Raw genomic sequence first — 25,000 nt, 5'->3', positions numbered from 1 at the left:
CTGGCACCAGACACCTCCTATAATGCTGTAGATCTACACTCCTCAAGTGATCATCTTGAGAATACATCAGTGGGTGTTATCATGTTTTCAGCTAAGTTGCCTCAGGTGCAAAACGTGAATGTGGTGTCCATGCTGGCACATCTTGCTCAGATATGTTTAATTTGATTCATTGGTTTGTTCTCTGCTTGCATTTCAATGAGTTGTTGCCAAAAGGATCTCTTCTTGCAGTTAGACTGTTTAGTCATGCCCTTCCTCTTCTCGTAAACTGCTCTCCTTCTAACTCTGCCCATTCTTCTCTCCTCCAGTCTGCGAGAGGTTGTGCAGGACCAGTCTGTGAAGCCCAAACTCCAGTGCCTTATGGTGGATCCGTCGTTCTCCATGGTAACTGTTCAAAGTGAGGATAGTGGCATTGTTTGGGAGACGGCCTCTAGCCGCTGCTCTACCCCTTGGGCCTCTGAGACCAGCTCCACCTCTGAATCCTACAGCATGGAGGGCCCTGGAGCGGCAGGAAAGATCACCATCGTCTTTGATGAGGAGAAAATAGTCCGCAGGAGGATAAGGTCTGGAGGAAGGAGTAGCAGACTGGGGGACAGGCTGAGCCGACCTGGTAGTTCAAGATCGGCTTCAGCTCTGGGAGCGGAGAGACCGGAGATGGCGGAGGTTTCCCTTCCCAATGTCAAACAGGAGAAAATCGAAACAGAACCGGACTTGGAGGAAATCAAAAACAAAGATCAGCAGCTGTTTAGTTTGATTTCAGAGGGTTATGAGATTCTCAATATCAGAGTCCCCTCCAAACTTCCCACTGTGGATGAGGAGGAGAGCACAGAGCTGCAGGACAATTTGTCTTATTTGGACGAGACTCCAAAGATCAGGTCTCGGCAACAGTATCATGTTATGCCAGAGGAAGGGGTAATACTTGTTCACCAAGAGGTATGTACTGATTTCTCTGATTGATTTGAGTCGTTTTAATAATGAAGTACTTTAATATTTCTTCACACCTTCTAACACCATTTTGGGTTAATTCTACCATTAACATGAAATCAACATTTTAATATGTCTAGTAAAATGCTGTTTTAAAACACTAAATTGGCCTCTATAGATTGACTCGCTGATTGTGATCTTTCCTCAGCACTCAGAGCAAGACTATTCTCAGCCGTCAGTTGAAACAGAGCTCAGACACACACCCACTCAGAAAGAGAGCACCATCGACATAGACTACTTTGAAAAGTTTACCTTGCTCGATGAGGTGGTCCCTGGGGAACAAGCTCCAGAACTGCAGGAGGCGGCAGATCAGCCTACAGCAAAGCCCCCAGTAGAGGATCAAAAGCCAGCTAAAGAGACAGCCACAGACAGCCCCTCTGCATCAGAAGACTCCTTTGTCTTTGTTACAGATGTGGAGATAGCCGGGGAACACCTAGATGAGGTCTTCTACGGAGAAGCACCTCCTGCTGATGCACTGCAGCGGAGAGATGATGATGAGGTGGAGGGTAGAGCAGGGATGAGAATGAGACGAGAGAGCCAGAGATCTGGTAAGGAGAGTGGTTCAGTGTTGTTTGGGAGTGAAGAGACCATCCTCACGCCCATCTTTATCTCCTCTGGACCCCCTAAGATCATTGACCTCATCCTGCTGGAGGAGCCCACCGCCATGTCCTTCATGTACTCAGACCTTTATGAGGATGCTGTAGGCGAAAGGCAAAAGAGTGATGAGGAATACTCTGAGGCAGAGAGCGTAGCATCGGAGACGTCTTATAAGAGACGTTTGTCAGATTCAGAGGAAGGGCACGGGTACCTGGAGAAGTTTATTTTGAAGGATGAAACTCCCACTGTGGAGGTACAACCAGAGCCAGCGGAGGATGAGATGGAGGGGAGGAGGATGTGGTCACAGAATAAGTTTGAAATGACAGGATGTCTGACAAGAGTGGTCAAAGAAGACGAAGACGAGGACAAGATAAAGACAGAGGAACCAAAGACACAGGAGGTCAGTGTTGGAGGTAGGAGTGAAGATTTAAAATCAGCTACATTCAAAGAGAAAAGAGAAATAGTTACAGAACCAGAGAGGGAGAAGGAGGAAATACACATCTCCTTGGTGACTGAGGAACAGGCTGTCGGAGAAGCCTCAGAAGAATCTATTCAGGAGTCCAAACTGAGAAAGGATCAGATGGATGATCAGAAAGTGGAACATGAGGAAAAGAGAGATCAGACTGACTGTCCTGAGAGCGGCACTGATAAACCACTTCCCGAAATGCAACAGGTGGACAGTAAAGTAGAAAAAACAGAGGAGTGTGAGGAGCATCAGAGAGAAGTGCCGGCAGTAACAACTAGCGTTATTGAAACTGAGCAGCCATGTCAGATACAAGAAGCGATTGAAAAAACAGCCCAGGTGGTTGCAAATGCGACAGAAAAGACAGCTGTGATAGCACCTGTAAGCGATGAAGTGCCTCACATCATCCCTCAATCTGAAATACAAACGGAAACCCCTGAGAAGAGTTTGTCTGAGGAGGCACTTACTGACACTAAGATGATGGCTGCTGAAGAGAGAGTAGTAGCTGAGGCCAAAGCAGAGGCACCAGCAGAAGCCAAAGAACCTGAGACTAAAAGACAGGAAATGCTCACCTCTACTGCAATAGATACATCAGCTGAAACATCGCTATGTGAGGATAAAGAAGCAGCAGCAGTTGTTTCTGAAGACGTTGCTCCTGTTGAGGTTATCACTGACTGTAGTTCAACAGTACACGCAGTAGTGGAGGTAACTGAAAAAGCAGTGGATGAAAAAAAGATCCAAACTCAGGTTCAGATTGATCTTCAGGAGGTAACAAGTGTTGTGACAACAGATGTTCAAACAGCAGCTCCTGAAGGAGAAGAAGAACGTGAGGCTCTAACAGAGGATACTGCAGTTCAGAGCCAACATATTACAGAAGCTGATCAGGAGTCAGAGGTTAAAACGGAGATTTCAAGTGAAGTATGCAAACCTGTGACAGACTCGGATACGAAACAGCATGACATTCTTGAGACCAAGCAGCATCAACAAGAGTCAGTAACTGACTGCGATTCAGACAAAACAAAGCTGATAACTGAAGCTGAAGCTAAAACATCCACAGAGGACACTGAGACTGTTATTCAGGAGATGGTGAATGTAGATGATGACTTAATCCTCCTTATCCCGAAAGGGCAAGCTGTAGAGATGGACATAGGGATTAGTCAGTGGTCAGAGAAGACTACAAATTATACAGTAGCTCTCTCTGAACCTGACAGCACATGTGAACGTCTCATAGCACCTGAAACCACCACCATATGCTCAGAGGAGCTTCAGGCACCAACTGAGGAAACAGTGACAGAGCCTCAACTAGAAATAAAACCAGAAGTTGTTCTAAAGGAAGAAGCACTACCCAGTAATGAGTTAGCCAGTAAGTACTCTCCTCCTTTACCTGTGGAGGAGGCCAACACAGAGGAGCAGAAGGTGGAGCAGGACTTCGAGGAAGACGTGGCCATCTTTTCCCCTCTGAGGAGCTTGACTCCCCCGGAGGATTTGTGTTGTCTGCACAGAGACTATACAACATCAGAAGCAGCAGACTTAGAAAAAAGGGTAAAGATGCACAAGATGAAAGTGACCCCCGTATCAGAAGCAGTTGCGGAGGCTCCAGAGGTGACTGTTGAGGAGCTTGAATATGAGGTAATATCTAAACAGGATGCAAAAGAAATGCCGGAACCTGAAACACAAAGAGGTGAAGAGGAACCAGTGGATGAAAATGAGATCCAAACTCAGGTTCAGATTTATCTTCAGGAGGTAACAAGTGTTGTGACAACAGATGTTCAAACAGCAGCTCCTGAAGGAGAAGAAGAACGTGAGGCTCTAACAGAGGATACGGCAGTTCAGAGCCAACATATTACAGAAGCTGATCAGGAGTCAGAGGTTAAAATGGAGATTTCAAGTGAAGTATGCGAACCTGTGATGCCAGAAGAAGTCAAGACAGACTCAGATAAAAAACAGCATGACATTCTTGAGACCAAGCAGCATCAACAAGAGGAATCAGTAGCTGAGGTGCTTGAATATGAGGTAATATCTAAACAGGATGCAAAAGAGATGCCGGAGCCTGAAACACAAAGAGGTGAAGAGGAACCAAAACCTGAGTCTGGTCAGCAGAGAGAAGAAAGGATGGAGATGGAGATGGAGAAGGAGAACAAAGTATTTGATCTGTCCCCAGAAGAAGAGCTCATTGAGGCTGACTATGAAATCTTTGATGAAGAGGAGGAGAGTCAGGCACGACTGGCTGCTGAGCTGGAGGGGATGGACTGGTTCTGTCTCACTTGTGGATGTCTGCTGTCAAAGGACGACTGTGTCTCTGGAGAGCATCACAGCCATGAGGTGACTGGTGTGGACAAAGCCTACGAGGAAATCAAGGTAATATACTATGTGAATGCAAACATGTTGTCTATATACACATTAATTTTTAACCCCAATGTTTGGGGTCTGTTTCAGTAACAGTAACAGCTGTAAAAGCTGCATTAAATACAATGGATTTTCATCTGCTCTATCTCTGATTGGTGTTGATAGTCTGTTTGGATTTCTGTTATTGGAGTTTTTTAACAGACCTTTCAGTCGTTTAATTGACCCCATACATAATTAATGTCACTAAGTAGAATAACTGCACATTTGTTTGTGAATGTTTAATAAGTAGGTAGGTAGGTAGAGTAATTTTGTCACAATATAACAGGTTATAGAGGGAAATTGAGTTTGTAACTCCCATCTGCTACATAGCAGACACTATACATTAATATAGAAGCAATTATAAAAATGGTAAACAGAAATAAACTATATACAATGGAGCAGTGCTTAGGATTAATTTGAGCTTAAGAGTCTGATAGCTTTGGGGGGAAAAGCTGCTCTGCAATCTGGTGGTGTGGCAGCAGAAACTTCTGTATCTCTTCCCAGGAGGCAGCAGGGTGAACAGGCTGTGGCTGGGGTGGGTACTGTCCTTTAGTATCCTTTGGGCTCTGCGTAGGTAACCTCACCTCCACCACTGATATCACTGATGCTCGGGAGATGGGTACCAATTATCTTCTGAGCGGTTTTAATCACCCAGAGCCCTCCGGTCCTGGGCCGTGCACATCCCATGCCAGTCTGTGATATTTCCAGTCATGATACTTTCTATTGCTCCTCTGTAAAAGCTGACAAGAACTTGGCACAGGAATTTCGCCTTCTTAAGCTTCCTCAAGAAATACAGGTATTTTTGAGCTTTCTTCACCATCGTGGAAAAGTGCTAGATCTAGCTAAAACTAATGTAGTATAAAATATAAATATATATAAATAAATATCTAAAAAGTCCTGCAATAAATCCTACCTATATGAAGATTATAATGTTCAGTTTTTGTTCAAACTGTTTTAGAGAGGTGTTGATTCAACTGTATGGTAACTTTGGAGGACATTGAAGTAGACCCTTTATTGACTGTACTTTTTACATAGTGTTGTGCAAGAAGTACTGTTAAATAAGTTAATGTGCCACAATCACTACATGACATTAACAAATGATGTGCAAATGAAAACAATACAAGTATAGTAAAGTAAAGCTTGGCACAGCATCAGTAAAATTATTAATGAATATTACACAGTGGACATGCAGGGTGTAGCAAAATGTTAAAAATAGATTTAAAGGAGTAGTTCTACATTTTGAGAGTTACTCTTATCTTCTGTCTTTTTGGGCGCAAATAAGCATATTTCCCAAAATGCTTAATTATTCCTTTTTAGAGGAAATAACATGTTTTTTTTTCTTTTTGTTCTCTCTGTAGCCTCAGAGACTTCACAGTGTCTCGCATATGTTTGATCATTTTAGTGGGCTGCAGTCCTCATGTCTGATGGTATGCTCAACTCAAATAGCAGCTCATCATTATACACTTTACCCGCATTATTACAACACATGGTTATGATCATCACACATTTTACTGGCATTAGTTTGGGTCATCATATAATAAACTGGTCCTAAATTAGTCGGCTATAGATTTTCCATTCATGCTGGCAGGTTGCATGCTCTCAGGCTGCTGGCAGGCTTCGGCCAAGCACATTAAATTGTTGTGATGTAATGATCTGCTTTGATCAGTGGAAAGGTTTAGTGTGACATCATCAAGTGGAGACTGATATGTGATCTGTTCGATCTCGCTGTCCCAGTGGGTCAGCACCGGGTCAGCTGTCTGCCTTTTAAAATTTTTATTAGTTGTATTATTATCAGTATTATTGTTGTTTTCTTTTACCTTCAGTTTTCCAAAAGCCATTCGTCCATCCTGTTCAAATATAAAATATTTAGAGAAAAGTCCTCATTCTGCTATAAGACACTCAATTCACTGTGAGAGACAATATTCAGTTGTTTGTCTTTAAGCTCTGAGGATACATTGTACAACATGAGTGAAGTGAGATATTTCACCTTGAGAAACAGTCACAGTAAAGTATCTGGCATCTAAATCGAAGGAAAGCTGGAACAAACTAAGGAGGATCAAATGTCATTTCCAGATGATATTTGAACCAGGTCCTGTGAATGTGTGATGTTGTATTTTTGTGAAACATTGACAGCTGGACTGTAAATAAGACAAAGATCAAAGCTATAATGCAAGTCTGACTTCAGCACCAAGAAGTGCAGTCTATTCAGATACTCTAGAGAGGAAAATCGATCCTGACAAGTTAACAAAACTACTTGGCAAAACTGTATCCAGTCCAATTCTCTTGAATGTGCAATGTGCTCCTGCACTTCTTCAGACATGGATGTGTGCAAGTATGCTGGCACATTCTTCCTCACACACACACACACACACACACACACACACACACACACACACACACACACACACACACACACACACACACACACACACACACACACACACACACACCCACACCTTGAACTAGTTAAATGTGAGCTGTCAGTGTTCAGGTGGTGACAGGGGACTGCCACAGTTCTTCCTCCTGGAATATTCTCCCTGATAATTCCCCTTAAAGTTGCATGAGGCTTTTACCTAAAGATTAACCTTTCTTGTCAGTCTAAATAATAACAACAGTTATGAACATCTATCTCCCGTTAACTGGGACCACACAGATCCATATCAGATTGCCTTAGTAAAATTCATGTTTAAGATATTGCCACTGGTGGGAATATCCTAGCACGTGATGAATTGAGGCTTTATAGAAGGAGAAGAACACAATTCAAAGAAAGGGAGTTAGAAAGTTTGATTCACTGACATGATTAAATGTGTAGCAGACATGTCTGTTTTCTATTAGCAAAGAACAAGAAAGTGCATTTTACTGATATAATATTACACTAGTCCTTAAAATACAAATTCATTACAAACATTTCTGCATTGTTTGTACCTAATCAGAGTCATATCATATCCACAATGTTGTAATGATCATTTTTTGCTCAAAGAATAATTTTTATTTTTTTTTTCCAAGTCTGTCTTAAAACAATACTCACATGCTCATACTGTATGTACATTTCAGTATGTACATTTCAGGAGTTACTCTTTACCATAACTGTTCCTCCTTTCTATAAGGGCCACCAAGAAATTCTTTCTGAACGTGATTTAAATGCATCCACAGTCCTCGTTTTGTGGAAAAATGCATTCGGCTGAAATTAATATGAGGCAACAGCAGTCTGAGTTAGCCTCTCTGTCAGGGGAAACAAAAAGCAGTTATTTTGTACTAAAAGACTCTAAATGTGTGCATGAAAAGAGGACTGTAGATTTTATTATTCTCCATCTCTTCCACTGGACGCATGTTAGGAAGGGAGTGTAGAAATAATTACAACTCTTTGAATATACTGTACATATGGGCATGTGAGTATTCTTTTTAAATCGACTTGTGAACCTACTTTTTAATCCCAATTTCCCGTATCTTGCGGTCAGAGGCGCTGGGAGATAAATGTGATATTTTACTTTCAAGTGTGTTGTTTTATCAGGAGAAGCTGAGTGACTGGATCTCAGAGCTTCAGGGGAGGTCAGAGAACACAGAGGACCTGGTGTCTGAGCTTGAACTGGCCTACAACTCTGTAGAGGTAAAACAAGCTGGCTTTGTTTAATTCACATTTAACACAATAAATAATAAAATGAGACTATACCCCTTTTTTTAATATTTGCCATTAGAGCTGTACACACAAAACATTGTGATTGTATGAAAAGATACCCACCATAAATTTATTTCATTTGTGAATATTTGTGAATATAATATCTGTTTTCCATCCCTCTCCTCTCGACCAGGACCAGTGTGTTGAGATCGAGGCGGCGATGCAGGCGCAGAATGAGGAGATGATGGCTCTGGTAATGGAGCAGTACAACAACATGTCTGTCAGCATGGAAGAGGAGAAGAAGGCCAAGCTGGAGCAGCTATATGACCAGATTGTCTCCTTCCAGGAGAGTATCGACTCTGCCAAGGCCACACTAGAGACCACGGCCAGGGAGGCTGAGACTGAAGCACGGGTGAGTCCTGAGGCTTGTTGATCAAGTGGTATGATGTCCGGCCAATAATCAAGGTTTATATCAAATTTCTGATAAATCCTTCTTCAATTTGTTCTCCTACTAGTCACCCGAAGACATTCATGCAAGGTAATGTGGAATATTTAACTGTAGGGGTATATTCAAGCTCAGAATATAGAAAAGAAGGTTTGTGGTTGTGGCCAAAGGCATAATACTGTGGTTGTGTGATCAGGCTCAAGGCAGCTCTGGACTCTGCCATGTCACTGGAGCTGGGTCCCAAGGGACTGCTGGTGTTCGAGGACTATGCCAAGGGCAACACTTCCAGCTCCCACCTCGCACAGCGCAAGGGAATCCCAGGTAGGTCTCATATAAACATATCTTTAGCTACAAGAAGTCGTGTGTGATTTGTATATATGTGTGCAGTTATGAATCTTGTATGTCTCCTGGTCTGTGCCCCAGTGCCTCAGAGGCCTACGCTGCAGCCTCAGGAGCCAGGCTCAGCCACCAGCACCAGCGTCACTGTTTATTGGAAAGTCAACCCCGGAGATATCATAGACTGCTTCCAGGTGTACTGCATGGAGGATCCTCAAGGAGGTAAAAACTTAAGGGTGGTGTTTAAACTGGACAATTAGTACCAACATTACATTTTGATCACCATCTACTTCAGATAGTAAAGGAATCATTTTAATTGACAATGCAATTAACTCTTAATTAAATGTAAAAAGTGTCCTTTTATTTAAATGTTATGTAGATAAGGTGAGCCAGGTTGAGGTGTGATGAAGAAGTTTCTGAGACTGACGAAGACTTAACATTGCAAGGTTTAACGAGATTCGGCTGAGGAGCTTATCTAAGTTAACCTAAGTCACATTGTGTGTGATTCATGACACATGCAACACTTTCTACACAGAGCCAGCCAGACAGTCTGTCTGTAATGAAACAAAATAAAGATAATCTCGACCTTGGGTTACCCGAAAAAAATGGATAACAGTGGATCATTATCAAGGCAGCTGCGCCAGTCAGTTTACCAAGCAGGCAGAGAGGAGAGACAGAGTCTGACCTACTGTTTTGGAGAATCACTGGTTGTTACCTTTGACTTAGTTTAGCTCAGCATTTGACTCCAACATGACCTGGGAAAGCCTGTGTAATAGTACCCCTAAAATTCCTTCACAATAAATACACATTTTATGGTATATTATCTTGTAGTATTTATAATATGTATATATTTTGTTGATATGAACTCTAAATCCTGTCAACACTTTAGAACTTAGAAGAGATTATTTCTCCAAAGTTTTCTGACAAAATTGTGACTTTCTGAGTTACACCATACAAACAAAATGCTTTGTTGTGGCTGCTGTTGTCCACAGCTGTGTCAGAGGAGTACCGTGTGACAGTGAAGGAAAGTTATTGTGTCCTGGAGGAGCTGGAGCCTGACAAGACCTACAAGGTCTGGGTGATGGCTGTCAACTATACAGGCTGCTCTCTGCCCAGCGAGAGACTCGCCTTCAGAACTGGTCAGTCCACACAGTGGAGCTGAAGTTAAAGCAATATAACAAATTTGTCTGTTAAAACTGGAAAGCATCATTTTAATTTCTACCAGCATTGTGATGGGAGTTAAGATTGGTTTGAATATTCAGTGTTCACCAGTAATTTCTGTTTTTATACAGTATCTACAGATACTGGGGCAGATTTCATACTATTGATATCTTGTTCTCTTTCTGGCAGCTCCATCAGTGCCAGTGATTGATACAGAGCGCTGTACTGTCATGTGGGATTCAGCCACGCTGCGGTGGAGCTCAAAAAAACAGACTCTCGAACAGAGTTACACCTTGGAGTACAGCCACCAGTATGAACTGGAGGGAGAGGGGCTCAGGTGGGTGTTTGTTTTAACCAGATAGGTACTGTAATAGCTGTGTGGGAAAGACAGAAAAGTGCTTTAAAAGTAATTTGAAACAGTTTGTAATTTCTGACACTGACCATATTAGGAAAGCTAGTAAATTTGGTTTAAAACTAACAAATAATAAACTGTACATGTCTCTGATATAGAAATGACATGTACAGACAAAAGACATGACTACACTTCCTGCCCAAACTACCTGGACAAAAACTTCAGTAAAATATTTTTATACACTTATGACACTTCTGGAGGTACTGAGGTTTATTCCTTTCATTTCGTGTGTGTGTGTGGGGGGGACATACTCTAGGTCCATCTCAGGTATCAAACATTGTGAACAGAGGGTTCTCCTGCAGCCCAATGTGAATTATCTCTTCTATATAAAAGCTGTAAATGAAGCTGGAGCCAGCGAACAGAGCGAGGCTGCACTCATTTCCACCAAAGGTAACGAAACACACAATTAAACTCTCTTTGTACTTAGATTTTTTTGTAACAGAAAAGCAGTTTCCTTTACATGTTTTTGTTTTGTAAATTATTTTCTCTTACCTGTTACTGTTGCTTTCAGGGACAAGGTTCCACCTGCTGAAAGCCTCAGCTCACCCCGCTTTGGAGCTGTCAGTTGACCAGACCACCCTGCACTACTCTCAGGATACACACGAAAACACACCATCTACAGACACGCCGTGAGTTTCCATCAGCTCCTTTGGACCCCCTTAAGAAACATTTTAAGGAATATGTGGAAACCAGAGTTTGTTTGTTTTCAAGGTGTCCATCCATCCTGGGTGAGTTGTTGCCGGCACAAGGACATTACTACTGGGAGACCATTGTGTCAGGAAGCACAGCTTACAGGCTTGGAGTGGCATACAGCTCAGCCAATAGAAACAGCTCACTGGGGGAGAACAGCCAGTCATGGTGTTTGCAGTGTGTCCCTACACCATCAGGGTATGCATAAAGTATTTTCCCGTATTCCTTGTATTTCCTATCACGACTTTGGTCTAAACCCACCTTCCTTTGCTCTCTTTGTCTGTCCAGCTGCAGGTATCAATTGCTCCACAATGACGTTTTGTCCAGTGTGTTTGTGATTGAGATGCCTGAGCGAGTGGGAACTCTCCTGGATTACCAACTCGGTTGTCTGTCTTTCTACAATGCCCAAAGCGGTCAGTTGTTAGGCACTTTCTCCCAGCGCTTCACCCAGCCGTGCCAGCCTGCTCTGGCCTTGGAGATGCCGGGCAGCCTGGAGGTCTGCATGGTGCCGGAGAAGCCGGTGTTTATCAAGGACAGCTAGCTCAGCTAAATGCCTCACACACCGAGGAGTTTACAGTTCATGCTGGACATATATTGATTTGAATGATCTGAAAATGACTATTATTGTGAGAAATCTGCAGATCTAACAGGACATACAATATACTGATAGCCACAAAAAAGGCAGGAGACATACTGGCTCCCATTCTTCTAAGAGGCCTCATTAATCGGTTTGTGTGTTTTTAGTGCATCATTGCAAAACAAGGATTCTCTGATTGAATAGGGATTCAATTCAACATTTATATCTTTTGGTAATAGAAATAAAATGGTAAATATCAAAAACAGAGGCAGTGAAAATGAATGATGGCAGTGTGAAATACAACTGGACTGAAATTTAGTGCCTTGAACTTTTTTAACAGGTGAGTGTCGCGAGTATTTTGTTCAACCAAGGGAGACGTGAAATGTAATTTTTACCATAACTTACGCTGATATGATAGTTTTGTACTGTTCTGTAAATGTTCTGATTTACTCATTTTCAGTTTTCTCCTCTTTATCCAAACCCTTACTGACAGCTTCCATGAGTAAAGGGTCTGACTGCACATTGAAGTTAAACACACACTGTGTCATTATTGAGACAAACAGTAGTTAAAAATCCTTTAAGGGAATTTATAGCGCCAAGAAATATACTGTAGAACTTGAACTGTGTTTCATATTGTGAATTTGTGTAAATAACCTTTGTAAACCGATGTGATCAATTCTATATTTTGTTATGTGCAACTCACAGCAAGTGGAGATTAACTGTTTTCCTTTCCCTGTCTTGTAAACTGATTTTCACATCTGAGCTGAATGAACATGTTTATTTTTCTATTTGCACAGCTGGACTGACAGTTTGTTTTGACTGATCTCATTAGCAATCTTTCTAACATACATTCACCACCAGAGGGCCTCAGTACTCTGTTTTTTTTTTTAGGAAATCGCCTGAACTGAGATACACAATATACTCTACTGCAGCGTGTAGTCACGTAAAAGGATCCTGAATACGCTATAACTAAATAGAAATCAAATATATTTCCAGAAATGTAATATAATATACATTCTTATAAACCCTAAAAATGGGTACACTTTGATACACAAATTGTGGGCAAAAATGTGAGTTGAACACGTTTACCCTCTTCTAGAATTGAAAGGGGCATCAGGCCGAAATCAATCAAATGATTTATCGCTATTAATCCTAAAAACCTCTGCTAAATCTAGCATACAGACTTACAGATAGCTTTTTACGATTTACTGCTACTGTAGTTTTGGGAACCAACACCTCGCTGACAAAGCCACATATGGTTCTCCAGAGGACATGTAATTTCCCAATTATTACGTCACTATTTTTCCAGGCACTCGCACCTTTTCCAGTCACACCTTTCCCCATTTGTGAAAAAACAAAGACAGAGGGGGGAGTGAAAGGAAGAAGAGGAGTGTGCCGACCATCAGGGAACAGCTGCTGGCTCCCATGTGTTGTGCTGGACCGCTCAACTGGAACCCGAAGGAAAGTGACAGCCTTATTTTACTGGGACTGACTCTTCTCTGCCTTCCTGCGGTGGATAACACTGGGTGGGGAAGTTGGGAAGATCAGTTTCTGTTACAGTGGAAAGTTAGGAGCCAGTATCACTGCTGCAGACTGGGGACTGTTTTTGTACCTCATCTGAAATTTTCTGCGATTATTACTGGAAAAACAAGTCACCCAAGAAACATCTACATCTTTTAAAGCACAAATTAGGAGGCTCTCATACAATTTTAATCTAGACTCCAGTAGACTGTTTAAAGGCACATTTAGTGAAATTATATTAAGAGGTTAAATTTGCTTGAAAAAAAGACAATGAGCCATGAATGGATTATCATGTTTGTATTTCAAGATCAAGACAGTTGATACCAACCATCCACAGAAAATGAACCACAGTAACATAAACGACAAAGATAATTTATGAAAGTCTTTCAAAATTATGACATTTTGACAACTGTACAAAGACACCAGCAGTCATGAAGGCACACTGTACCCATAAATTCCTCACAAGCCTGTTAGTTGTCCAACAACATTTTGTAATTGGCAGCACACGCGCGCACAGCACACACACCAATGAATCCTTTTGTTTCAGGATATTTTGCTTTAAAGGGAATGTAACCATGAAGAGATGTTTTTGGATTTTGGAAGTTGCAAGAGTCTAGGTATCTAGACTAAGATACAGATAAATCATGAAAGCAATCATATGGAGTACAGACAGTTCAATAATGTATGAGCTGTGAGGATATTATGGAACATGGTAGGAAAATAAATTCTAAGCATAGAAAAAGGCAGCTAATGAGACATTCCCAAATGGGACAGACACTTTTGTTTTAACAAGGTGAAACAGGCACAGAAAAACCTAAAGAACATAAATGTTGTACAAAAATGGTTGTTGAAAACAGAAGTGAGTGGACTGTTACATGACACAGATTATCGTGCACAGCAAAGAAACAATTATGAAAGACATACAAAAACATATTAGTGCCACATATTTTTCATGAATAAGTTAATGCAGTGTGTAAGGCCTTTCCATTACCTCAGTGTTTTTTTAGCAAAGTTTGCAAATAAGCGGATCAGCCCTATTAGAGGAAACCACAAGTAAAATTGCATTGATGTTAATCATGAAACTATTTACAACTATACAAGCTATACAAAGCAGAGGTGAGGGAAAAGCAAAGTAAGTAATTGCTTAGGCCTATAGTCAAGACTGCATACATACTGTACATTATACTAATTAAAATATTTGAATTTTAGATCCTCCATGATAAAACACAGATTTATAAACTGGAGTAACATGAGCTAATTAAACATATCTTACCATAAGGTGCTCTAGCCCAACACTGTTCTACTTTAGTGACCAATGTATCTTGTAACCCAGTGACTTCAATATCCTCATGAGGCAGGTGAGGACATTTCCACATGTTTCCTATGGTGCATTAACTGTATTGTGACAAAAAAAAACACACAGAAAATACACATTTCTTATAGAAAATAAAAGGAAGGTGAGGTTAAAAGAAATATTAACAAGTGGCCCACTCAGAGGTCAAACCGTGCCACTCCTTTTCCCTGCAGGACTTTTCATTTCATTTTGACTTTTGTTCAAACTTTCTGTGTCTTTCTCTTCAAGCACCACTTCATAGCCTTCCATCCTTAACCACGTACATGCGCTCAACCGTTTTTTAAAAACTCACACATGCACTTTCCCCTCTCTTTCAGACTAACATCTTTAAAATCTATCATAATTACATTGCTGTAAAATAGACTCTTTTATAATTATATAGTCGTACTTCCATTAATTATTAGGTTATTTGCCATTAATATCATAGTTCAGCTGAATGACATTTTTTTTTATTTCAGGATGTTGAATCAGATTCAGAACTGCTTCTATCATCTACAGGCTGTTCTTCCTCCAATAATAAGGCTGGATCAGGGTTGACAGGTCAAGAGTTAGGCAGGGGTGGAGCTCTTCTCACTGGCCAGACTGGGCTTGGGTTCTGGTCTGTGGGGTTTGTGCTGAGGGCTGCCGCGAAGGTTGTCATCCATCTATAGTACAGTATGCCCAGTTTAGTTAGAGCACAGATGCACGAGCAGAAAATAATATGACAAATATTCAGTAAGAGACAATTTGTATACTTTAAGTACAGCAGAGATTGTACCTGCCAAATGCAACCATGAACCCATGCAAAGAAGATTAAAGGAAAGCAGAAGCACCTTTTCTATCAAGTTGGACTCTTTGTTAACAAGCTGAGTTAGTTTCTGGAGGTTGGCATCCACTGTTTCCTGAACAGGTGGGGGTGGACCTGGAGAGAGATGAAGAAAGGGGACAACCGCAGAAGAAGGAGATAGCAGAGAGTGTAAGGTGTTAGGTCAATTAAGTGCCCAAAAATAAATCAAAGAGCAAGCGTGCAGTGAAACAAAGATGTGAGAAGAAGGAAAGTGCTGATGATTTTAGTGGTTTTGTGTGCTTGCAAATGTAAAACTTCCCCCGCATCATTGCGTGTAAGCTAAAGCCCCAAGAGTGTGTGTACTTGTTTCAGCGATCTTACAAGGGTGGTCCGAGCTGAAGTAGACTGCGAGGATGTCGTCACAGAAGCGTGTGAGGTTATCCAGCTGTCTGAGGTGGCTCTGCAGAGGGCTGCTGGGGAGACTGGCTTTGTAAAGTGGAGCTACAAAACCAAACACAAAGGCGTCCAGGCTGGTCGGCCTACAAACACAAAACATGTATACAAAAATACATTTAGGCACACACAGACACAAGTGATATAGGGCTATGAGACATCAAAAAGCAGTATTACTCATGTTGCACTCTCACTGCAGAGCACTTTATGTCGATTTCTCCCAGAATGACGCATGCCCTCAGTCTAATGAACATCAACTGGACAACTTGACTGACAATGTGATTTTCCATATTGAGAAATCCCAATCTGTGTCTCAAAATTTCCATCCCAATTATTCAAGCTTTTTCTACTCTGTTTTCCAATAGCTTTGCACCTACATGGGATGTACACATCATTCATTACACCTTGTAATGAAAATTAAACATTAAAGAACTCACGAGTTGCCAAAGAAGTAGTTTGCTGTTCCCAGTCTGTAGGAGAGAAGATTCAGGCACTCTTTAGCATCACTGTAGATCTGAGGCAGACAGTGAGAAAGTTGTGACAAAGAGAACTTTGCAGTCACAACTACAGAGAGTGTAGAGAGTTGACATGTTGACAGAACATGTGACTGATGAATCGCACAGATCAATATTTACCTTTCCCTCCACCTCAGTGATTCTGTGTAGCGGCGCCTCTCCTTTTGTTAGAAGGATGCGGGAGAGGGCGATGTTGGCATGGCGACAAGGGACGAGAAAGTTAAGAGGGAACGGCGAGCGTGAAGCAAACCACGGCCGTGTCAAATTGCCGTAGTTTTCTGCATCCACCCAGAAAGTGTGCAACTGTGAGACACAAAGCGTCACTGTTAATATTAACAGTCCTCACAGATGAGTTCTTGTCAGGGAAGAAGCAGAAGAGAGATGGTGTTACCAGAGCTGGTCGTAGTTTCTCTTCAAGCAGAGCGATGTATGCCATGGTGTCTGCTCCTTGTCTGGCTGTCAGCTCATAGTCTGCATTAAACCTCTTAAAAAAAGACAAATCTCAAATGTTATATCAGATCTACTAATTCTGCTAAATGGGGTTGGGGACATCCATTTAATGACCACTCTGACCTGTTTCCTCAGGAAGTTGAGAATCTCTGTAGGTCCTTGAACTGCAGTGTCTCCACAAAGAAACTCTGGGACTGTCGCTGCAGGTTGAACGACAGGAAGAAGATATTACAATTCATGAGAAAAGTAAAATTGAAGAGCAGTACTTCAATTTACATTAATTCACTTCATTTTGGAACCGACTCAGATGCATAAAAAAACATGAAAATAATGAAAATAAATCTGTGTCAACTGTTTTCTGGCAAATTTTCCAAGATTGTTAGAGTATTACAGAAATTCTGGTTTATAGGAAGCAGCTGAAGCCCACCTGTTAGAGTTTTCCATGTCCAGTCTATGGGAGAAACTGTGACTTTTGCCCCAGAAAACTTGGCATAGGCCTGAAAGAAAACCCACACTTAAATCAGGACAGATGATAAAAAAGAGACAACAGTTAGTACATTTCTGATTTGATATTATGCTGGAACTACTGATCCAAATTCAAAAGTAATACAGCATACACCAGCATCGGGAACATTTTCACTGGCTCTAAAAGCTGATTTGGCACACAGGACCCCTATGATTACACAGCAGACCAGAAACAGCTTCATTTACAGGAAGAGGGAAAACAAGCAAAGCCGGAAAATAAAAAATGGACCAAAGTGAAGACGTATAGATGTAATTAAATAAATTGATGAATATTTTCATTATCAAATACTTTGTCAATTATTTTTTAAGATGAATCATTTAGGGTGAAAAATGTCAAATAATGGCAGGTCTAATTTTGTCCAACACTCAAAGGTGTTCAGTTTAAAGTTAGGGCTGGGCGATATGGCCAAAACTGTTATCATGATAAACATTTTATAAAATGTTCTATCAAGATAACAACCATGATAAAAGTTAACGGCTGATTTTTGCTCTTGGGTGAAGGTTGAAGAAACCAGATGGTTAACTGTGGTTTTAAAATATTCTGTGTCAAACACTTGCCAAACGGTGGACCATTTCAGTATGAGGTAGAACATTCAACACAATTATAATGGTAAAACTTTTTTCAACAAATATGCACGAGTAAAATTAAGTAAAATCTTTTATCAGTTCTTTTTCCTCAACAAAATAAATATCTTAACAGAAAAAATAAGTGCTGAGTCTTCGTGATTCAAATGAAATATGAATTAAATTGAGCATTTGTTATAGGCCTATTTATATTTTACAATTGCATAAAACAAAGAAAAGCTACAAATCGTCTCACAGGAGGAGCCAGAACCAGAGACTGTTTGGCATAAAAATAGGTGAAACAGTACATTGATTGTTACTGTCTACTGTGTAATCAATTAATCATAATGTCACACACTAAATGTCTGTTTTCAGTCGGTGAACACACCAGTGACAACGATGGATACAAGTCCATACATGTGGTCTACATGTCATATTCGCCTAAGTGTCACCTTGTGGCAAGAGTTATAACTGCATGGATTCACTCAGAGATAACGACATGACAACAGCCAGCAAACAACTCAATGTTAATTTTCTGACAAGGTTATTACTACCCGTTACTACCTCGGCCACCGTCGATAGATATCTAGAGACAGAGTGAAGAAAATACCCAAATAAATTCAAATCCGAGCCTCACCAAGCTGACCTTGAAGGACCGCATTTTTGTCAGCTATGAGAGTGATTTCTGACAACCAGCCATCCATGAAAGACAGAGCATGCAATGCACAGTTGTTACGATGCAGCTGGGCAGACATCAAATGCAACTGGAACTATTTTTTTTTCCTATCCTGCACATCGAGGTGAGCATGAGCAGCTAACACAAGCAAACTGCAGTAGGTAAGTTAGCATGTAAGCTAACCAGAGATACACAGAGAAGACGCAAAGAAAAGCCGGGAGAAGAAACCTTTCGACTTGAAAGTAGGGCTGGATGTTGTAGCCGTATTTGTTTTTACAAGCAGACATTAAACTTACCAAAACTATGAGCGACTCGCTGTGGACAGAAGGCAAACCCCAGTCTCCTCCCCAGCATCTCAGCTCCATGGCAGCCGCCATGTTTTGACTAGTGGCAGGAGCTGCTGACGTCACGAGGTACCTGTCATATCAGAGGCTGCAGAGGCGGAAACATCTGGGGAAGGAATAACCAGATGAGAAATGTTCAAATGTTTTCTGTCAAGCGTATTTCACCTAGGATTATATATTAACATTTAACATGTTCAGTAATGTCTGCTGAGAAAGATTGGGTGATTTGACCAAAAGCTCCAAAAGATTCAGAATTATTCAGGAATGGTTTATTTAGAAAATCTCCAGTATGCTGAGATACAGAATAGGAATTGATCCTATAACAATGATTCATTAATATAGTCAAGTCAGTATTATTGATGTGGCCCAGAATCACAAAGGCCTTTACAATATGTACAACATACAACATACTTTATCCTTAGACCCTCCATTTTGATAAGGAAAACCAAATATACCATATATATACTTTAAATTGAGCATAAAGCAGTCTCTTGTCAAGTATTTGGGGTAGTAGTAAGACTTATTCTGGCACTATGTGTTATCTATATTTTACTTAGCAGTTAGGTCCTGATTGGTCTCTTAATTGTTCCTTACCTCCTTCCTTGGTTACTATTGTAAAATGTCAACAAAACAAATGCTTAGAGAATCATATTTTAACTTCAAGAATAACAATTATATTCTTTCATCTTGTTTTTGAAAAAGCGGTAACTAATTTTTTGTGACATTTCACTTAATTTCAGCTACAATAGCACAATGTCTGTCCCTCTGCTGATAGTCAGTCTGCCAGGTGTTTGGTCAGAGACCAGACAGCCAGACACAGACGGATGCAAGGTGATAATGCACTGAGGGATGGTAAATGTCTCTCTTTGGCCCGGACCAGCAGCTGAGATGTTGAAATGTACTTGAGGTTTGTAGAGAAAGCTTTAAGACGAGTACCAGACGTCTATCATGAAAGGTTTCCAGGGTCCCAAGTCCAGCTCTCTTTGTCCTTCCTTTCCCACATTCTCCAACAGATGGAACTAAGAAAAGGTTTGCAGAGGCATGTAGAACAAGTTAAATTAAATTAAAAACATCTGGCAAACAGTAACAAAATTCAGCTGACTTACGGGAGATGAGCTAGGAGATAAAATCCACATTTATGACAGATTCAAAGTCAAAGTTTTTCTCCCTTAAGACAATGGATTCCAGACATTTTTTTAGATTTGGCTGATTGTGTACAGGCTGATGTAGCATCCTTTGTATGGCATTATATTCCAAATCCCCAGACTAAAGGACTAAAAGCTTTATCTTGACTAAATAAAACAGGGTAATAAATTCATGAAAAATAAACCTCACATTTAGCTCATACAAATAATACACCACTCTGACAACCCTTTGTAGAATAAAATACTATGTATAGTGCCCTATGTTTTTTTTTAAATGTTGAAGATGTTTCTTTGTTACACAGTTTCTAGCATGTAGTAGTACTACTTCAGGTTTTACACACAGGGACAATATACAAGGTATCATTAGATCAAACTATCAGTAGCAAGTGGACACTCCCACAAACCATTAAAATAGCCCCTACACTGTGCCACATTTACAACAGTAGAGTACAAGGACACTCCCCTCTGCTTTAAAAGCTGTGCCTGTGGCCACAAAACCATCTCACCTCTGCTGAGATTTTGCCTCAACATCTGGATTTGTCTTTTGTTCTGTTGGATCATTAAAATAGGCAATTCATCTGTGATCCTCTTATTGAGCCACAAGAGGAAACTCAGTTCTTTCTTCAGGAGCGCAGCTTTGTGTCCCATACTGAAGCACTGATGATGGGTGTGTGGGCCAGAGCAGCGGCTCTGTCTCTAGTGCTGCAACAGCTGGTGCTTACTGTCACAGCTGAAGGCATTGGTAAGTACTTTTCACCATCCATGCCCTTTCGGAAAACATCACGAGCACATGTTAAAAACCTCTTTAACATCACTATCAAAGAAGTCTGTTTCACTGTCTTTTTCATTGAAGTATTCCTAACAAACTGTTGTCTGGTCTTGCAACTTCCAGTCTGCAGCAAGCTGCAAATAACAAGGGTAATTCTGTTGATTTGGATGGCATGAAGCTGTTTTTTTGTGGCTTTTAGAATATGACATCTGGGATCTAGTAACAGTCTGACCTAAATAATGTCAGTCTTAGATGGTAAACCATCACAAACTGCCATCTGAGAAAGTGCATGTGCAAAACTTAAATTTTCCTGGAATCTCCACACAAATGTTTCCCTACAGTTTCCTGTCACTTTGTATTATTCTTGAATTCTGCTCATGTGCTGTGTGCAAGTGTTTTTGCATATGTGTGTGTGTGTGCATGTGGGTGTGAGGCAGTAGATTTGTTCCAGTGGAAAGAGTTTACTGTGGCTCCTTCCTGCGACTCCAGTCTACCACTCTATAAAACACAGCACGATACAAACATGAACGTGCACTCACACACATACAGATGCACTGTCACACATAATAAAGTCCTATACTGACTCAGCATTAGCAATCCACAGTACACTGCGAGCTATAGCCATCAAGACATAAACTCAGAAAACTCTCCATTAATACTGACAAAAAAGAAAGTCAGCACCACTTATAGTGTACCAGATGGAGTTCTTTCAGTTGGTAAATACGTCCTAAGCTCCTTGTACACTATTGACTGACTACTATACTGTATGTTTCCCTTACTGTCTTTGTTAATTTGCCTTTTCTCTGGATTGTTTTGTCACAATTATGGTACAATGCATCTACAGCACTGTAATGCAAGTTTTTAACAGTGCTCTCCTGTGTTAGTCTATGACCTGCTGGATTCTCCAGACTGCCTGCCAGACTTGCTCCAAGGAAGCCTGAAGAACAAAGGGCGAGATGAGGCATTCCTCCTCTCTTCCTTCACGCTCCGCAACAAGGCCCCCACCTCTCTCTACAGTGTCATCAACCCCAAAGACAACACCAAGTACCTGGAGCTCAGCGTGCAGGCCAAACTGAGCAAGGGTGAATTATTATACTGACACACGTGACAGTGTCTGTGACAACTACGTATACAGACTGCATTATCTGTTTTCACTTGTGTTCTCTTGCTGCCTTTATCTGTCTCTCCGCCCCGCTGTCTGTTTCCTCTCCTCTGGCTTCTCTCTCCATCTCTAGTGACCCTTCGTTACCAGAAGGCTGACAGCAGATTTGGCACAACCAGTTTCAATCACGCCTCCCTGGCAGATGGCCGAGATCACCACGTTATGCTACATGCCAGCGGCCTACAGCGCGGCCCACCTCGTCTCAACATCTATATAGACTGCAGACTGGCACACACTTTGGACGATCTGCCGGCTGCGTTTGGGTCACTGCCACCTGGTCCCAACAAGGTGGCACTTAGGACCCTGCAGGCAAATGGACAGGTGAATAAGAAGTTTACAATTGAGATTCAAGAGATAAGCATAAATATAAATACTGTTGTAGCAGCGCAATAACTTGATAGACGAATGCTACATGTATTTCATTCTGATTGCTTAATTTATTTCTTCTGTCCTCTATTCCTTTGTTAGGATGAACTGACAGACTTGAAGCTGGTGATAGAGGACACCATAGACAACGTGGCCACTCTGCAGGACTGTAGCGTGGATCAGGTTGAATCTCTGCAGCTGCTGGGTGAGAACAGATTGCAACCGACTGTCTGACATAACCTGACAAACACGCGGTCTTTTTACCTTAAACCTGGTAGATGTGTTGTGGATTTGATTCTCTAATTCTGATTTGTGAAATTCCCTCAGGTATCCAGGGAGGCCGGACGTTACACGACCAGGCCACCATGCTGGAGCTGAGGATCATGTTATCTGAGATGAAGGAGCTGCTCAACCAGCAGGTAAAGAAATGGGAAATTGAAATTGTTCAATATGTTCTGGAAAATCAATAAAAGAGAACCACATTATTTCAACAGTTATAATAAACTGCTGATAATATTGCTTTTTGGTTGCTAATTAAAACAGGATGATGTTGAGATTGAATTAAATGGATAAAATGGAAGAAGAAGTTCTGTGGAGCCGCTTGTGTAGCAGAAAATGTGGAGAGGTCCCCGGTTGTTTATAAGAGTTACCTACTTTTAAAAGTGGAAGAATGTGGGCTGATTGACAACCATCCTTTTTCCTCAGGATAAGATTGACTGTGAGGATCTGCTGATATTTTGGAGCTCTCTCGTTTCAAGAGTAAAAGCGAGCAGGAGATAGAATTGGATGACTTCAGATGATCATTTAAAGCGAAGGATTTGTTAGGAGATAGGGCATCAAACAGGGAGCCTGAGGCAATCAAATGCTCGTTATATAGTTCAGCAACTCAGACTTGTCAGACACACTGAGATAATCTTTTATATAAGGAGACAGATCACCGAAGCTCACCTTAGCAGACACACATTTTATAGCTTTTCAAAAATTCTGATTTTCCCTGTATTGATATAAGCTGTGAAGTGATAACACAATTACCCAAGCACGACAGTTCATCCTGACTAACAGCTCTACACTCTGTTTCTTTCTGGTTAAGATTAAGGAGACAAATTTTCTGAGGAATACCATTTCAGAGTGTCTTGTCTGTGGTAAGCAGTATAAAACTATGATCAGACTTTTAATTTATGCCATATTTAGACATGTCTGAAAAAAGTGACATTTCATCAAGGTGTGTTCGTATCTGTCTATGTGTGCCCACAGATCTCAGGGGCAATCCAACCAACACAGGTCCAGCTCCTAGCCCAGTTGTCATGCAGCCTCAGCATCAGACTCAGTGCCCACCTGGGACCTGTTTCAGACAGAACATGTGCATCCGTGCGGAGTCAGGGAGTTTCCAGTGTGCCCCCTGTCCAGAGGGCTATACAGGAGACGGGGTACACTGCGATGACGTGGATGAGGTATGGATTGTATGCTTCTTAGTGTGCATGTGTAATCTCTGCAACCAGTAGGTGAAAGTAGCACTAGTTTGCATTTGACCATGTTCTGTCTTATATGTGTGCTTTAGTGCCAGTTTAGCCCGTGTTTCCCTGGTGTCAAGTGTGTGAACACTGCTCCTGGTTTTCGATGTGGAAAATGCCCTCTGGGATACACCGGACCACAGTTAAATGGAGTGGGTGTGTCCTATGCTAAGTCACACAAACAGGTACAAAAACAATGTAATCCACTGTATATAAAATATTCATTCTGTTTGATTTATATGTGCCTGTTGATAGAATATGAATCTTTTTCTTTATATACTGTCTTTCATTTGCTCTTCCCAGGTGTGTGATGATATAAACGAGTGTCTGGGTCCGCCTGAGAATGGAGGTTGCACTGCCAACTCGCACTGCTTCAACACTATAGTAAGACCACTGGAGCTGGTGTATGGTTATTATCATACTCTCTTATAGCAGAAGGCCCTGGTTTGTGACTCTGTACTGTCCTTACCAGGGCTCCTTCCGCTGCGGAGAGTGTAAAACTGGCTTCACAGGTGACCAGGTGAGAGGCTGCCATGGTACCAGGCTTTGCCCCAATGGTCAGCCCAACCCCTGTGACATCAATGCCGAGTGTATTGTTGAGAGAGATGGCAGCATTAGCTGTGTGGTAAGAATTTAGAAAATAGTGACGTCATATTCAGCTTTATGCATACTCCTGGATCATGAATGTGCTGTTCTACATAATTTACATAAAATGTCACGCCATGCCTTTTCCCTCTTCTGTGTGTTTTAGTGTGGCGTTGGTTGGGCAGGTAATGGTTATGTATGTGGAAAGGACACAGATATTGACGCATATCCTGACAATAAGCTCCAGTGCATTGACAACAACTGTAATCAGGTACTCGTGTCTATACTCCCTACATTCTCTTGCATTTAATCCATGCTAGTATTAAAAATAATGCTGTATGTATTTTGCTGTGTTGTGTCCAGGACAACTGTGTGTTTGTGCCAAATTCTGGCCAAGAGGATGCAGACAGGGACGGGTTGGGTGACTCCTGTGATGACGACGCAGACAGTGATGGCATCATTAACATAGATGTAAGTAACGAAGCTCCACAGAATCAGCATACAGGAGATACTCTCTCACTGAGGCCATGCACTATACAGTGAATCTTATTTGCCTGCCCCAGGACAACTGCTGGCTCGTTCCTAATGTAGACCAAAGGAACAGCGATAAGGACGTCCATGGTGATGCCTG

General features: G+C 41.4%; 3 protein-coding genes across 4 annotated transcripts; 2 read left to right on the top strand and 1 right to left on the bottom strand.

Moving 5' to 3' along the window:
• Positions 1-305: 305 nt before the first annotated feature.
• Positions 306-12,459, top strand: cmya5 (cardiomyopathy associated 5; the record flags this gene model as incomplete). The annotated part of the gene is made up of 13 exons (XM_038694991.1): positions 306-930; positions 1,130-4,399; positions 7,938-8,033; positions 8,236-8,454; positions 8,558-8,580; positions 8,684-8,808; positions 8,911-9,045; positions 9,816-9,962; positions 10,174-10,321; positions 10,653-10,786; positions 10,908-11,025; positions 11,108-11,284; positions 11,375-12,459. Coding segments are annotated over 13 exons (5,470 nt in total), but the record flags the coding sequence as incomplete, so codon positions are not given.
• A 1,007-nt stretch (positions 12,460-13,466) lies between these two features.
• mtx3 (metaxin 3) lies at positions 13,467-18,898 on the bottom strand. 2 transcript variants are annotated; one of them, XM_038694988.1, is made up of 9 exons: positions 18,784-18,898; positions 17,150-17,219; positions 16,846-16,922; positions 16,664-16,756; positions 16,393-16,575; positions 16,195-16,271; positions 15,686-15,843; positions 15,351-15,439; positions 13,467-15,182 (listed from the first exon to the last, which is right to left on the bottom strand). In XM_038694988.1, the coding sequence occupies exons 1-9, from the start codon at positions 18,862-18,864 to the stop codon at positions 15,087-15,089; spliced, it is 924 nt and encodes a 307-aa protein (XP_038550916.1). In that variant the 5' UTR covers positions 18,865-18,898; the 3' UTR covers positions 13,467-15,086. The 2 variants fall into 2 exon arrangements, with proteins under 2 accessions (XP_038550916.1, XP_038550917.1); XM_038694989.1 differs by lacking the exon at positions 15,351-15,439.
• Positions 18,899-18,911: 13 nt separating this feature from the next.
• LOC119884601 (thrombospondin-4-B-like) lies at positions 18,912-24,995 on the top strand (the record flags this gene model as incomplete). Its single annotated transcript, XM_038694987.1, has 13 exons — positions 18,912-20,718; positions 21,630-21,827; positions 21,981-22,228; positions 22,376-22,478; positions 22,601-22,692; positions 23,364-23,415; positions 23,528-23,724; positions 23,832-23,969; positions 24,088-24,168; positions 24,257-24,409; positions 24,536-24,640; positions 24,733-24,840; positions 24,933-24,995. Coding segments are annotated over exons 1-13 (1,620 nt in total), but the record flags the coding sequence as incomplete, so codon positions are not given.
• Positions 24,996-25,000: the final 5 nt, after the last annotated feature.

Source organism: Micropterus salmoides, unplaced genomic scaffold (assembly GCF_014851395.1).
Source record: "Micropterus salmoides isolate LMB-PRFRI ecotype aquatic unplaced genomic scaffold, ASM1485139v1 Ms_hic_scaffold_358, whole genome shotgun sequence".
NCBI classification, from domain to species: domain Eukaryota; kingdom Metazoa; phylum Chordata; class Actinopteri; order Centrarchiformes; family Centrarchidae; genus Micropterus; species Micropterus salmoides.
This window is presented reverse-complemented; position numbering and strand designations above follow the sequence as displayed.

Coding starts and splice junctions, on each gene's coding strand:
- mtx3 (XM_038694988.1), bottom strand. CDS start 18,864: ATGGCGGCTGCCATGGAGCTGAGATGCTGGGGAGGAGACTGGGGTTTG. Junction 16,757..16,845: donor TCAACTTCCTGAGGAAACAG/GTCAGAGTGGTC, acceptor TCTTTTTTTAAG/AGGTTTAATGCAGACTATGA. Junction 16,576..16,663: donor AGAAACTACGACCAGCTCTG/GTAACACCATCT, acceptor TGTGTCTCACAG/TTGCACACTTTCTGGGTGGA.